Source organism: Manduca sexta, unplaced genomic scaffold, assembly GCF_014839805.1.
Source record: "Manduca sexta isolate Smith_Timp_Sample1 unplaced genomic scaffold, JHU_Msex_v1.0 HiC_scaffold_294, whole genome shotgun sequence".
NCBI lineage: Eukaryota > Metazoa > Arthropoda > Insecta > Lepidoptera > Sphingidae > Manduca > Manduca sexta.
In genome coordinates this window covers 1-16058 of record NW_023593955.1, presented here as the reverse complement: position 1 = coordinate 16058, position 16058 = coordinate 1, and the positions used below count along the sequence as shown (strand labels likewise).

Genomic DNA, 16058 nt, shown 5'->3' with positions numbered 1-16058 from the left:
GTATAAATTTTCGATAGTTAGAGTCAGATTTCAATATTAAGTAAGAGATTTTCAAAATTGAGCGTGTGAATTCAAAATCATGTTTTGTATTTTTTAAGATTGTACTTATTGAATTTAATTTTTTAAATTCTAATCCAAATTTTCTTTAATAAAAGAACAAAGAGAAAGCTAATTCTCGTTTGTAGTCAGACTTCCATGACGCAAATAGTCTGTGAGCAAAGCAATTTATTTGCCACTTAAGTATCAGAACCCTTAACTTGCATCTGAGCTGCAAGCTTGAGACAGAGGTAGAAACGCACTCAAGTGTGACATGTTTGCTTTCAATTAAAGCAACTTATAATTTCAGATCAACAAACATAAGAGGCATATTGCTCGCTGGTACAGGCGTGTCCAACTCCTGGGCATGTTAATTGGCTACCTAGTTGGGGATTTGCGCCTTACGCGGTGACTGGTTGGGTGGGAGTCGGTATAAGTGCCTCATTCTGTGCCGCGACGTTCATTATGCCAGAATCACCGTATTTCTACCTTTTGAGAGGTAAGTTGTTTATATGTCGGTGGCGTAGTTGTATTGCGCATGCGGTACGCATCTGGGCTCAAGCTGGGCTAAAATAAAAAACAAATATTACCTGACTATATCTGTCAGTCATATAATTAGTCAGTGTAACTACTAGACATCATGAGAGTTAACATCTCATGTTTCAGGATAGCGAACGCAGTAGAATACCAAACAATACTTTGTAATTCGAGCGGTTGGATGGTGTTTCTACTTTTATAGGCGGTCGTATCACTTACTATCACGCGAATGACAAGCTTGTCTCGTCATTCAAAACAATAAAAAAAAGATGACAGTCGCAGCTCGGAGTAAGGAAGTTGGTGTTACCTCCGTGCCTCGGAAAACATATAAAGTCTGCGCATTTTTCTCCAGTCGTGTTGGATTGTTGTCGTTTTTCTTCGTTATTACTAAATAATAATCGTAATAAATTTTTAACATAAATTATCGCACCATTTGTGATATCCATGAGCCATAACTTGAATTTAAAAAATCTGGATGTTTGCAGACTACAAATGCTTTCCATTACAACGATTGACAACTCAATATTATGTATTTCTCGGCAGCATATTTCATATTTCGAGAATAGGCAATGAAAGTCGCAAATAAATTGACTTCCTTATACGCCTTCGTGATGAGATCTTGAATGCAAAATCTTATCTAAATGTATTTGATATAAGTGAAGCTATTCTGTGTAGTATTGATCAATATCACTGATAAACAATATATTTATATATCACTATGCTGATGCACTTTGATTAAGTAGCGTACATTTATTAAAATGATAAGATCCTTATACACACACTCGCGTCTATTCCCTAAAGGAGTAGTCCGAGGTGGAAATAGTGCGCTCACGTGCTTGTACTCAATCCTTTGAGGTGGTGGAGGCGATCCAGTCCTATAGAGGGTACTAATTTCAGACTCCAAGTTGATACTTAGAACAAACCTGGTCGATTCAATACCGTAACTATAGAGCGATGCTCGTACCACGCACCTCTAAAGGTAAAATACTCTAAACGCGAACATAACACAATTACGCCTCCAAGACCGCCCTACAATGTTTATATATAAATTGCAACATATAAAATGAAAAACATTAATTTTTTTTGGCTTTGAATAAAATAAACAATTATTAGACAATTCATAACTACAATTAAAAATAATTGAGCTTTATACACGATTCAATAAGAAATTATTAAAACTTAACAAATGTAATGCTCTTTCGAATTCTTGTTTATATGTTTATAATTTATATGCAGGATAAATTTTTTGAAGTTGATGCCGTATTTAATTGTATTATTAAGATCGACATGAAGGTTATTATGTTTATTACAGATGAAGGCGATAAAGCCAAGGAAATTCTAATCAGTTTGGGAAGAGAAGATGACGTAAAAGACATTTTGTCTACAAAGTTAGATGAACCCGTGGGAGTCCTGGAAGCTTGGACCGAAATTTTCAGCGTAAAGAGTAACAGAAAAACTATAACGATCACAATGACTCTAATGGTACTACAGCAAATGAGTGGTGTGATGGTGGTGTTGCTGTACGCCACGTCTATCTTCGACCTGGTCAATTCCTCATTAGAATCTCATATTTCTGCAATTATCATAGCAGTTACCCAGCTTTGTGCCAGTTGTATTACTCCGATATTTATTGAGAGATCTGGCAGAAGAATACTTCTGTTGCTCACGACTGCTACATGCTGCATAAGTTTGGTAAGGATAAAGTCTTTAAATATTTGAAATGTCTAATCACTTGATATTTTATCAAAATACTATAATTACCAAAGAAGAAAGAAGAAGAAAATATAGGATATGCTATCGATTTATAGTGATGAATAGATTATGAAGAAATTATTGGACTAACTCCATATAAAGTATTCCATCTACTACACCGTTTCATATTACCACCGTAATAGAAACGTATCGGGCTAGAAATAACTCTTTACTCTTCACATTGAAAAGTATGAGACTATGCTTCCTAAACCGTTCCGACACTAATCGAAAATCATGTGATTGAAGGCATAGGGAGTGCACTTGTGTATTGCGCACCCACTTGTGTGCTATTATGTCTCCCTTCCACTTTCTTAAGCACGTAAAGCCATTGGTCCTGCGCCTGTTCTATCTCCGGTTATGTTGGATTGCGGTCTCACCGGATTTCACCTGTGCATTGCGCACTTACTCGTGTACTATAATGTCTCCTTACCTGGCTAATCTCCATTAAGTTTTGCAGCCGTGGCCGAAATTCATTCATTCATATCTCCTGCATACCTGACCGATCTCGGTCAAGATTGGCTATTGTAGCCAAAATTCGACTAGCAGGGGATAGATTGCTAAGTGGAAATAACATCAAGGGTATGGTTCATGTTTCCTTACTATAGAAATCTTCCGTTTTCAGATACTGCTTGGTCTTTACTTCTACCTCGTGCATATTGACCACCCATCTACAGAATCCATACAATGGCTGCCGTTGGTGACACTCATCGCTTTCATCATGTCTTATAACTTTGGTGAGTATCGATATGTAAAATGTCAAGATTTTCAAATTTCAAAATGTGGTATCAGGAATTATACATAAAGCATTAAAACCAATCAATTATTAGACAATTCATTAGGCTAGGCTCAAACGAAGTTATTAATGTCGTTATACATTTCACACTTCAACAAGTTATCTCTGGATCTTTAACCATAAACCAACTCCTAAAAAGTGCAATAGCAATACTTTTTGCTGGTACAATTTTATATCTGCCCGAATAGTCGTTACCGTACACAACATTTTAAAACCCGCCATAGTGGCCCACATAGAGTATCACGCTCTGGGATCAGACTATGTTTATCCGGTTGCTACAGGCCGGCATAGTTGTATACACTACTGAGAGGTTATCTCTCGTCAGTCAACATTCTATAGGACACTTCTACCATCAGGTGCAGTGGTGTCTATGTAAAGTGCACACAGTGCACGTGTAAAAAATAAAAATATTTTCAGGGTTCGGTATTATTCCTGGAACTTTCAACGGAGAGATGTTTGATACGAAAGTGAGAGGACCCGGGGCAGTTCTCAGTACCACTGTAAGTTGGATGGTTTTTGGATTGGTCGTCGCCTTCACCTACAACATCATGGTTGACAATTGGGGCAGTTATACAACATTTTGGATTTACGCTGTTATGTGCGCAATAGCTTTCTTCTTCACAGTTATATTTGTGCCGGAAACTAAAGGCAAAAGTTTAGAAGAGATAAAAGAAATGTTGAGTAGATAGTTTTAAGTTAATATTTATTTAATAGGATAAAAAAGAGATATTACAAACATGAAAATGTAAATCAAAACAGCATAATATTGTACTAACAATAGGAACCCTCAATCAGCACTTTATTGCACAACGGTCTAACCAATACTGCAGCACTGATTTTCGATGAAGGACCGAGTGGACATACGAATACCAGGTCGTTATGCACATCAATAATTACTATACAAAATGAAAGTGACATTATTGTATAATATTGTTGTTTTGCATAACTTCTCTCTATATAAATATACAATTAGGTATTATATTAAAAATAGGTCAATACATTCCAAGTTGTATATGGAGTTAAGTTGAACGCATAGGGTTCTACGCGAATGTGAAATTTATTTTAAAGAAACATAAATGTTGTTTTTTATTGTATTTACATAATTTGTTATTGAAACAGACTACCTTGTTAATTGTTAAATATTAAGGTAATCTTTAATTTTGCAAAAAAAACTTAGATAAAAACATTATTACATGTAATTGGTGTGATATATCGTGCTTTCAAATGAAATATTCTCAAATAAAAGAAATTTCTTCCTAGTATAGGTAAATCTTTCATTTATCAGTTTCATTTTATAAGTATCCAATCCTCGATGAGCCTTTTTCTAATACACGTCAAGTTTTACACTCTACACACTACTTCTACACTCTTCTATCCCACTCTATTCTATTTAGTTCAAGATATCTTCATCCTTTGACACCTTCTTTTACCATATCATCGGCCAGTTATAGGTTACAGTTGTAAGTCTCCGATCACCATTTTAGAACCTTTCTATTTCATCTGGTCATTTATTTCCTCCCTGTTTGACCACAGACTTTAAATATAAACAAACGAATGTACACGTGTCAAACGCATGGTAGTGTCCAAAGTTTTTTTTTTATTAATTGAATGTATTTTTAATGCACTTTATATTTATAAAAGTAGTAGCTTTCTGCACTCTTTCTTCATACAAACTTTATATGTGCCAAATGTAAATTTTCATAGAAAGGTATACAAAGTTGTTGCTTTACAAATAAATTCATGGATTTCAAAGTTTTTCTTCCATAATATTCCCAATTTCTCTACCAAAGTCTTCCCTTTAGTTTCGGGGACGACGATAATAACAAAAGCCAAGGCAATCGCGTTTGCAGCCGCGTAGATCCAGAAAGTAGCATAGATTCCAATGCCATCCACAATGTAGCCGAAAATAATAGTTGATATCAATCCAGTTGTAAATCCAATGCATATAGTTATGGAGCTTCCGAGGCCACGTACGGAAGGACTAAACATTTCCCCGGTCAGTGTATTAGGAATTATTGAGAGACCTGTCAAGAAAAAAGTAACGTTAAACATCATATACACAAGATAAACAGTTTTCTAAGTTTTTTTTTAATACAGCCATGGAAAATGCATAGTCCAACAGCGAAGACTTCGAAACGTCGCGTCGGGAAAAAATTTAAAACAATTCTAAATCTAGTTTTCTTTAGAATGTAATTTATTATTATATTAGTTTCATTCTAAACAATTACTTACCAATACTGTAAAAGAATAAAGCCGATACCAAATATAATAAAGGAAGCCATCCCAGCCATAGAACTATTGAATTTCCTATGTGGTCTAGGTAAAAGTATGCCCCCAAGACAGTCTGAAAATAATTATGTGAAAATGTATTAACATTTCTGAATATCTTTTTCATATTTTATGTTATTTCTATTTATTATATCAAAAGAGCTAAATGCTACTTATATTACAAATGCAAAAGTTTGTGAGGATGAATGTATGGATGTATGGATGCATATATGTGGGTTCCTTTTCACGAAAAATGTACTGAACGGAATTGGATGAAACTTTATAGTCCATTGGTTATACATCAAAATAATACATAGGCTGTAATTTATAATAATTTTGTGTAATTTGGTCATAATATAACGATACGTTCAAGTAAGTCGGAAAACATTGCTATCTTGGCGTACGCTGTCTAAACCGTTGGAGTTAGACAAATATGATGTACCATAGAATTGTTTGTCTTAAATAGTTCTAAATAAAAGTCCGCGACAGCACAAATCAACCTTTTATGTGGAAGCCATTATAAGCAAAATGGTGAGCCATAAATATTATTAAATCGGATAATTTTATCGGTATTTTATCCTGGAAACTCCTTCACGCGGGCGAAGCCGTGGGCAAAAGCTAGTTAAATATATATGTACACAAACATGCAATTAATGGTTTTAAATTAATTCCTTTTGTTCAACAGCATTTTTGTATAATCTATTATTACTTTACTGGTATTTTATAACTGACCATCGAAGCGCAGCATCCAGCCGTTGAAATTATTAGTAATATCCTTCTTCCGTGTTTATCAATGAACATTGGAGAAAATATTGCACTGAACAACGACGTTGCTCCGACTATCATGGTAGCTATATGAGGTTGTATCGACGATCCAGCGCTGTTGAAGATAGTCGTAGCGAAGAATATGACAGCTATGTTTCCACTTGATTGCTGGAATATGTATAAAGGGTTGTGACGCAAAGAGCCCTTCTGTTTCCTTTGTCAATGAACAGTTCCCTTAAGAGATAAGAATTAGTTTTAGTTTTAACAGCTTGCTCCATCATCTTCTTCAGTTCTGTGTCGATATCTTTGTCTCTCCCCAATTTGTGAAGAGATTCTTTCGCTGCTTCTTCATTACCTTTAATAAAATCATCGTAATCCAAATTAACATTTTGTTGAAACCTTTATAAAATCAAATAATGGAAAATATCTAATTTCTTACCTTTAATGACATGATATACTGGAGATTCGGGTAAAAAGCAGCTCGCAGTAACATAAACAGCACTAATTCCAAAAAACACGTATCCGACTTGTGTGTACGAGACGTAAGGACCCACGCAGTACACTACAAAACCGCCGAACGAATGAAAAATGCTCGTCGATGTCATCAACATGCCGCGTATGTTTGGGGATCTGGGGAACATTTAATATTATAAGCAAAATCATACAAGCAAACACCCATACCTTGTGTCCTCGAAACGGAATGGGAAGGCACAGTTATGCACGCACATTTCACGTTTATATTCTGTCCTCCGCTTGGTAGCATCGAGCATAAAATCCAAACTTCGGGCTGATATTGTACAGAAGAGCTCAATATTACTCTACCTGACTGGTCATCGAACTGAAACTACCCAGGATGTTAGAGACACTTTAAAGCGTAGGGATTAAAAAACATAGGAATATAACAACTATTTAGTTCATGGAAATTCGGTTATTTCTACTAACAGGGTATTGGAGTAATTCTTGCTTTTTACTTTTGTGAAATATTTACGTCATATATACTCTAGCACAGGAAGAATAATTATAATCCGGTAAAAAGTCAACAAGTTATAAACCTTTGCATATCGGTAGAAGGTGTAAATGTCATCAAAAGAAAAAATGCGCAATACGCTCACGTGACGTCATAGGGAATTACGACGAGTAGGAAAGAAAGAGATGACGCGATATTCCTACTACGCACCCACTTCTGGACATTGCAATATTGGAAATATGGATTACAACCTTATTTCTTGACCAATTTTAAATGCAATTTTTACAGAAGAGCTTCTTTTAAATACCACTTGATGTTAAATATAGCGTAATGTACGTAATCAAACATAATAAAATACCCTATTAGACTTCGACGATCACGTTTATTATGTCGTCTTGATGTAGTAAAATAAAGAACCAATATCTGAGGGAAATATAAAGTAAGTTTTACATTGAACGCTACAGTTAACATTATCATGTCTATCTTCCAGTCCAAATAATTGTTAAAATATTATAAAGAACTTACGATATTTCTCCAAGATATATAAAAGTAACCAATAAGAAGATAGTAATGCTAGCACCTATACAAATTCTTCCAGCATAAATCATGCCTAATGAAGTAGGGAAATTCACTATTAGATGTGAAATGAGCATAAGAACTCCGCTGAGTATGATACAGGGTCGGCGACCGATCAAGTTTGCTGTATAGCCGGCGATGATAGCTCCTGGAAATATATTTTAAAGGTTAACTGTAATATAGTTATTAAACATCATTTTCCATAGCGTCGGCTTACTGGAAGAACTCACTAAACCAAAAATTATCCAGTTCTGTTAATAACGCCCTGAACATAATATAATATTTAACATACTATCTTGATTTTAAGAATAAAAATAATATCTAAGATGATATAGGGAAAATAATGTAACTACAACTAAAAGTGGCTTAATTCATACTTTTTTATTTGTCAGTTAATGAGTTCTTGCAGTAAATCGACGATAGATTCCACACTAAATATACTTGATCTTTCGCTCACGGTTTACGTGAAAAAGCTTTCCGAGATAAAAGTCCCGTTGTATATTTTTTGGGGATTTATGTAGCGTATATCTTTCGTACGATCTCAAACTATCCATACCAAATTTAATTAAATAGGTCAGTTCAGCCGCAACAGATAAACAGACGGACACAGTTACTTTCTTATTTTTAAAATAGGTATGAACTAGGTATTGTTTGCGACTTCTATAATATATAAATATTCAATACATCTCCTTACCAACATCTCCTCCGATCAAAACTAAAGAAGCAACCCATGATGCCTCTGTTGCTGATATAACACGAGACAGAGGCGTCTCCTCGATATTTAAAAGCTTAGGAATGATAGGACCAGTCCAATATATTTCATACCCGACCAATATATGGCCGATGTTTACTGAAAAATTAACAACACTTTTAGTCCCAACATTGAATACGATGTATTTACTGTAATAGATACACCGGTAATTGAAGACAGTATCACAGGAAAGGTAAAACAGAATACTGATACTAGATAGATAACAGAAAATAAAACAAAAATAAACACCACAAATTAAAACTGATTTACAGTCGATGACAACATTCGCGTAAACGTAAGAAATCATTAAATTGATGTTTAGAAATGACAGTATTTTGAACCTTAGAAACAGTCTTGAAGTTATTCCACTAACACAAACACTTTATGAACATTTTCAGATCAATAGCTATTAATTCTTCTTGATAATGACGACTTTAAAGAAGTTTTTCAAATCTTCACAAATTTACTATAACACAAACACTTACAGCAAGCGGTGATAAGTAGTTGCCGTTTAACATAAGGTTGTATGTTGCAGAACATGTTTCTACAATAACTAACACTGTTATCATTAACAGAGATCTTGTTAACTTAGGGTTTAGGCTCATATCGTGTATTTAGAAAACGACGTCATCTAATCTCAGATTATGTGTACAGAACTTAAAGGTTTTATACCTTTGGTACTTTCTCAACCCTGTTTGGTGATAGATATGTATCCAAGACTGCGAGTAATTGTCTGTTAGAATTTTAATGTGTGTTTTAATACTTTGACCAGTTTTTCGCACCAACATTAGGAGAATTCAAACGATTCGTTAACGGTGCAGTGCAGCGTCCTATATACAAATAACTATGCCACGTTGTACGTGTTGCGAACTGAGACATGAGGCAGGGAGGCGTGATTCGTAGGAACGCCGGAGTGCCAACGTGACGCCGCCACGCAGCGACAATATACACGGTACTCCAGCACTAACAGTAAAGAATTGTGTCAAGCATTGGTATCAACTAACGGTATAACGGCGAAGGAAAACATCGTGAGGAACCTGCATACCTGCGAAGTTCTCTACAGGAATTTCGAGGGTGTGTAAAGTCTACCAATCCTCACTAGGCCAGCGTCGTGGACTAAGGCCTAATCCCTCTCATTAATAGAGGAGGCCCGTGCCCAACAGTGGGGCAGTATATAATACAGGGCTGATATTATTATTATTGGTATGAACTGACCGCCATTTTCAATGTATCTGCTTTTTTCCATCTATCTCATAATAATTGGACCAATCAACAAGAAAAATCAATTTTATAGGCACGCTTATAAATAAGTTATATTGATCGGTTCATTCAGGATCAGATTAATGATTGAGGTAGGGGTGAATGTGGTGTTTAGGTATTTCCTCATAATTTTTATAAAAATAATGATAAATTAGATACATAATTTTATAAAATAATAAAAAATACAATGTTGATATTGCCCTATTTTCGTTTCAAAAACACTCACGGAGTTCTGTTAAAATTGATTCAAAAATGTTCTTAGAGTGGGTATACTGTAACGTATAAAGTCCTGCAGTGGGTACAGTATTGCTATCGAACGTGAATTTTATTGTGTGCTACAATAATAAACCATTTGTACCTTACGTAGTAAGTTATACGTTATAGTTTCTTTCATTCTTAAAACCCCCCTTCTTCATTGCGTATTTAATTATGTATCTAGTAGTTTTGGTTGCAAATTTAAATGTTATGTACTTTAAGAGGAGATGCACGGAGCCAATAATTTTAGTAACAATTTATTGTACAGCCTGAATAGGTACTACCGTAACGTCTATTTCTGCCGCGAAGCAGCAATGTGCAGTCACTATTGTATTCCGGTTGGAAGAATATTGTAGCCAGTGTACCTACTGGACATAATAAGACATGACTCATGTCTCAGGATGGCGAGCGCAAATACTTTGTAATTCAAGGTGTTGGATGGTATTATTACTGTTTATGAGTGGGCGTATCGCATACCATCATTCGAACGGCAAATTCGTCACGGCATTCAAAGCAAAATTATAAAAGAAGAGTGCATCATGTGATCTCGCCCTAACTTCTCACAGAGTGACTATCGTGCCATTATATTAACAGGCACTAAGCATTGCTTCCGGCTTCACCAACGTCATTTTATTTACCCAGGATAAAAGTCCTACTATGACCTTTTCCGGGATCCAGAGTAGTGTATAATTAAACCCAGTTATTCCAAAATATGTAAAAATTATTTGTTAAGGTTATAGCTGAAGGTCCATTTTTCATACATTTTGTTTCACCTTTAATCTGGGTAACTAAACAAGTATTGACAAGTAAAGAATTTAAATTCACGTCTAGTTAGTGATTAGTTCTCGCAGTTGAAAGAAAAACGTAAAAATAATTAATATGCATGGATATTTCGGCCTTTAAAATTTCGTCGTATTAAATTTACTAGACGTGAATTTAAATTCTTTACTTGTCAATACTTGTTTAGTTACCCAGATTAAAGGTGAAACAAAATGTATGAAAAATGGACCTTAAGCTATAACCTTAATGTTTAACCCTCTCATTAGTAGAGTAGGCCTGTGTCCAGCAGTATAATAGTAAGTATATTAAGCTACAGGACTGGTATTATTATTACCTAGTAAGATCTATTACGAAATTGCAATAGTAATCAAAATGTGACGCTATATTATACGACCTTCCACTTGAAGTTTAGGGTACATAGAACTAAAGCATCTATTTTTATTATAATATCGTTATTTTACATAACTTCTCTCTATATAAAAATATAATTAAGTGTTATATTACAAAATAAATCTATACATTCCAAGTTGTATATAGAATTTTAAGTTGAACGCATACGAACGATTCTGCGTGTATTGTGAAATGTATTTTGAAGAAAAAGTAATTATATTTTTTACTGTATGCATACAATTTGTTATTGGTACATACTACCTTTTTAGTTGTTAAATACTTTGAGGTTAATCTAAATAAAAAATATCTCTAATAAAAGTTATTCCTTACAAGTATAGGTACGTCTTTCAGTTATATATATCATTTCATAAGTATCTAATCCTTAATAAGCGTTCCGCTTACACCTCACATTTACAAGTCTTCATACCCGTTTAGGAACTCTCCCATTCTATTCTATTTGCTTCAAGTTATCATCATCCTTTTCCACCTTCGTTTACTATATCCTCGACCCATTTTTTTCTAGCTTACCCACAAATTTATCACCAGTTGTAGATTTTCATATAAACTTTATAAACTTTAATTGTGCCAAATTTTATACTCTCCGACCGCGTAATTTTTGTAAAAAGGGGTACAAAGTTTTTGCTTTACATAATATACATAAATGCATTTTATTTCAAAGCTTTTCTTCCATAATATTTCCAATTTCTAATAAAGTCTTCCCTTTAGTTTCGGGGACGACGAAAATAATAAAAGCCAAGGCAATCGCATTTGCAGCCGCGTAAATCCAAAAGGGAGCATAGGTTCCAATGCTGTCCACAACGTAGCCAAAAATAATAGTCGATATCAATCCAGTTGTTAATCCAATGCATATAGTTATGGAGCTTCCAAGGCCACGTACGGAAGGACTAAACATTTCACCGGTCAGTGTATTTGGAATTATTGAGAGACCTGTCGAGACAAAAGTAACGTTAATCATTATACACATAAAATAAACAATTTTCTAAGTATTTTAATACGGGCATAGGATCTGCAAAGTTCGACTGAAGTCTTCGAAACATCGGAAGAAATTACGACACAAAAATAAAAATTTTAAAATCTCAAAACTAGTTTTCTTTCGAATGTAATTTATTTTAAATTAGTCTTATTCTAAATAATTACTTACCGATACCGTAAAAGAATAAAGCCGAAACCAAACACAATAAAGGAAGCCATCCCAGCCATAGAACTATTGAGTTGCCTATGTGGTCTAGGTAAAAGTATGCCCCTAAGACAGTCTGAAAATAATTATATAAAAATGTATTGACATTTCTAAATATCTTATTATTATTTTATGTTATTTTTATCCATTATATCGGAAGAGGAAAATTTTATAATATAGTATGTATACAAACATTCAGTATTTTAAATTATGTCCTTAGCAATAGCATTTAGCATAGCTCAATAGCATTTTTTATAATCTATTATTACTTTACTAGTATTTTATAACTGACCATCGAAGCAAAGCATCCCGCCGTTGAAATTATTAGTAATATCCTTCTTCCGTGTTTATCAATGAACATTGGAGAAAATATTGCACTGAACAACGACGTTGCTCCAACTATCATGGTAGCTATATGAGGTTGTATCGACGATCCGGCGCTGTTGAAGATAGTCGTAGCGAAGAATATGACAGCCATGTTTCCACTTGATTGCTGGAATATGTATAAAGGGATTGTGACGCAGAGAGCTCTTCTGTTTCCTTTGTCAGTGAAAAGTTCCCTTAAGAGATATGAATTAGTTTTAGTTTTAACAGCTTGCTCCATCATCTTCTTCAGTTCTGTGTCGATATCTTTGTCTCCCTAATTTGCGAAGAGATTCTTTCGCTGCTTCTTCATTACCTTTAATGAAATCATAGTGATCCAAATTTACATTTTGTTGAAATCTGTATAAAATTAAATAAAAGAAAATATCTAATTTCTCACCTTTAATGACATGATATACTGGAGATTCGGGTAGAAAGCAACTTGTAGTAATATAAACGGCACTAATACCAAAGAACACGTATCCGACTTGTGTGTACGAGATGTAAGGACCCACGCAGTATACTACAAAACCGCCGAACGAATGGAAAATGCTCGCCGATGTCATCAACATACCGCGTATATTTGGTGATCTGGGGAAAATTTGGTATTATTAGCAAAATCAGACAAACAAACACTCACGCCTTGTGTCCTCAAAATGGAATATGGAGGCGCAATTAATGCACTCGCTTTTTGTGCTGATACTGAACAGAAAAATTCACTTTACCTGCGCGGTGACCGAACGGAAACTACCGAGGATGTCGGAGATAAAATTAAGAACGAATAATTAATCCTTTAAAAAATCAACAAGTTTTGAATAACGATAGAAGGGGTAAATGTCATGAAAAGAAAAAAGATGTACAATACGCGCACGTGACGTCATAGGGAATCACGATACGTGCGAAAGAAAGAGTTGAAGCGATAATCCAACTAAGCGCCCATTTCTACACATTGTAATATTAGCAATATGGATTACTACCTCATTTCTTGCTCAATTTTAATGCAGTTTTCACAGATGAGCTTCTTTTTACACTTGTTGTTAAATGTAGGTTAATGTACGTAATCAAACATAAAAAATACCCTATTAGACTGCGACTATCATGTTTATTATATCGTCTTAACGTGGTAAAATAAAGAACCAATATCTGAGGGAAAATATAAAGTAAGTTTTACATTTAACGCTGGAGTTAACATTATCATCTTTTAATCCAAATAATTGTTAAAATATAATAAAAGACTTACGATATTTCTCCAAGATATACAAGAGTGACCAATAAGAACATAGTAATGCTAGCACCAATACAAATTCTTCCGGCATAAATTATGCCTAATGAAGTAGGGAAATTCACTATTAGATGTGAAATGATCATAAGAACTCCGCTGAGTATGAGACATGGTCGGCGGCCGATCAAGTTTGCTGCATAGCCGGCGATGATAGCTCCTGGAAAACATATCAAAAAGATATAATAGAATAAAAATAACTGTAAGTAGCGTATGACTTTTCCAGGGTCTCAAACTATATCCGCCCTGTGGAATGGGGGCGTTTGGAGAATTCCACCACGGTATCCCTGCCTGTCGTAAGAGGCGACTAATGAGGGACACGAAGGGTTCGTCGGCGGGCAGCAGGGGCTGTCCGCCCTACTGCATTTCTGTGCATCCTTTGCACATTTTCGGTTGACCCCGGGATGGACGGCAGTGTGTAGTTGGCCTCACGCTGCCGTAGACGCCGAGGGCGTCCTTCGGTGCGCGGGGCTTCTGAGCCCCCATAGGAGACGGGCCGCAAGGCGGTACCGCGCAGGGGCGGCTGCGGTCGCAGGCTAGACACTTCAACGTCAGAGGAAGCCCGCAGCCGTCCCTAATGCGCCGAAGAGGGCCACCGCGGAGTTTTAGCTGGTAGGCCGTGCATAGGTTAAGTTGTATATAGGGCTAGGACTCGGCCCGGCGGTCGCCCGAAGGTCACCATCAAATCCGGGCGGCTCAACGCTGGGCCGTAAGGCACGGTTACCCCAGCATAACCGCTCAGTCGCCCCCCACGAAGGCTGGGCGGTAGTAATAAGGCACTCCACGAAACCAAAAAAAAAAAAAAAAAAAGGGTCTCAAACTATATAGATACATAGATACACAATTTAATTTAAATCGGTTCCATGGTTAAGCCGCAAAAGCCTAACAGACGGACAGAGTTACTTTCGAATTTACACAATGGATTTGAACTAGGTTTTATTAGCGGCTTCGTCCGCGTAGAGAACCGTTCCCGCTGCAAAAGTCTTCAAATCACTGTAACGATTCATAACGCCAATCCATTTTACTGTTTATCTTACACTTCAACTTTCAGAGTTTTCTCTGACTCGAGCTTTTTTGCTCGGGTTTATTGACCACCTGACCTAATACCTTCAGGGAACAGGTGATTCAGTATTGTTGTTCCCCGGTACCAAAACTTATCTTACTAATATTATCAATGCAAAAATTGTGAAAATATTGCAACGTTTGTATGTTTTTAGAAGTTAATACGAAAACAACTGAATAGATTTGGATGAAATTTGGCACACGGGCAGACCATATCCTGGATTAACACAAATGCTACTTTTATCCCGCTGATTTGCCCCCGTGAGAAATAACGGATTTTTAAAATTGATAGCACTGGCGTCGGACTTTTTAAGGGGCTTTTATAGCGGGAAAGGCTTTTTATGCGAGTGAAGCCGCTAGCAACACCTATAATATTAGTAAGAAGAATGAGATTTGAAATTGTATTTGGAATTTTATATAAAACTATATCCATATTTTAGTATGCAGTTCATCTTCTTACCAACATCTGCTCCAATTAAAAGTAAAGAAGCAACCCATGATGCCTCGGTTGCTGATATAACACGAGTCAGAGGCGTCTCCTCGATATTTAAAAGTTTAGGAATGATAGGACCAGTCCAATATATTTCATATCCAACCAATATGTAGCCGATGTTTACTGAAAATACAAGTACACTTTACAGTCCCAAAACTAATTTACTGTAATAGATATACCATTAAATAAAAGACAAGTTCACATGAAAAGATAAATAGAATACTCATAAAAGGACTGATAATAGAAAATAAAAAACTAACTACTGTGGAAAAGTCTATAAAACTAGTTTTAATTCGATGGCTAACTTTCACGTAAAACATAAGAAATCATTAAAGCATAGAAGGAAGGAAAAATGCTCCAATGATTATCTGCGACTAGATAAGCCACAAAGCCTTGGCAAAGAACACCGATTCATACCTAGGATGATTTGCGAGTCTATTGAAATTAAAAACATCCAAATGTCAATAGAGAAGATGGTAAGAAACTTGCATAATCCTGGGATCCTGTTCTACAATTTAATTTAATCGCACTCC

The 16058-nt window shown here is 35.5% G+C and overlaps 3 protein-coding genes across 4 annotated transcripts; 1 reads left to right on the top strand and 2 right to left on the bottom strand.

Annotated features, from left to right (window-relative positions):
- Positions 1-431: 431 nt before the first annotated feature.
- Positions 432-4017, top strand: LOC119192570 (facilitated trehalose transporter Tret1-2 homolog). The gene is made up of 4 exons (XM_037446386.1): positions 432-535; positions 1886-2265; positions 2948-3059; positions 3536-4017. Exons 1-4 carry the CDS (start codon positions 502-504, stop codon positions 3805-3807), a joined length of 798 nt encoding a protein of 265 aa, XP_037302283.1. The 5' UTR covers positions 432-501; the 3' UTR covers positions 3808-4017.
- Positions 4018-6177: 2160 nt separating this feature from the next.
- On the bottom strand, positions 6178-9809 carry LOC119192568 (facilitated trehalose transporter Tret1-like). Of its 2 annotated transcripts, XM_037446384.1 has the most exons (5): positions 8931-9806; positions 8389-8544; positions 7644-7842; positions 6591-6781; positions 6178-6506 (listed from the first exon to the last, which is right to left on the bottom strand). In XM_037446384.1, the coding sequence occupies exons 1-5, from the start codon at positions 8983-8985 to the stop codon at positions 6301-6303; spliced, it is 807 nt and encodes a 268-aa protein (XP_037302281.1). In that variant the 5' UTR covers positions 8986-9806; the 3' UTR covers positions 6178-6300. The 2 variants fall into 2 exon arrangements, with proteins under 2 accessions (XP_037302281.1, XP_037302280.1); XM_037446383.1 differs by having other exon boundaries at positions 8389-9809.
- Positions 9810-11147: 1338 nt separating this feature from the next.
- Positions 11148-15648, bottom strand: LOC119192569 (facilitated trehalose transporter Tret1-like; the record flags this gene model as incomplete). The annotated part of the gene is given in 7 exon segments (XM_037446385.1): positions 11148-12078; positions 12293-12404; positions 12621-12961; positions 12963-13007; positions 13092-13282; positions 13932-14130; positions 15493-15648. Coding segments are annotated over 7 exon segments (1319 nt in total), but the record flags the coding sequence as incomplete, so codon positions are not given.
- Between the last annotated feature and the right edge of the window lie 410 nt (positions 15649-16058).

Excerpts from the sequence above, each read along its gene's own strand:
- LOC119192568 (XM_037446383.1), bottom strand. The coding sequence starts at position 8,752 with ATGATTTCTTACGTTTACGCGAATGTTGTCATCGACTGTAAATCAGTT. Across the intron at positions 7,843-8,388 it reads TTTGATCGGAGGAGATGTTG|GAGCTATCATCGCCGGCTAT; the intron begins GTAAGGAGATGT and ends ATATATTTCCAG. Across the intron at positions 6,507-6,590 it reads AGTATATCATGTCATTAAAG|GTAATGAAGAAGCAGCGAAA; the intron begins GTAAGAAATTAG and ends ATTTTATTAAAG.
- LOC119192570 (XM_037446386.1), top strand. The coding sequence starts at position 502 with ATGCCAGAATCACCGTATTTCTACCTTTTGAGAG. Across the intron at positions 536-1,885 it reads GTATTTCTACCTTTTGAGAG|ATGAAGGCGATAAAGCCAAG; the intron begins GTAAGTTGTTTA and ends TGTTTATTACAG. Across the intron at positions 2,266-2,947 it reads CTACATGCTGCATAAGTTTG|ATACTGCTTGGTCTTTACTT; the intron begins GTAAGGATAAAG and ends TTCCGTTTTCAG.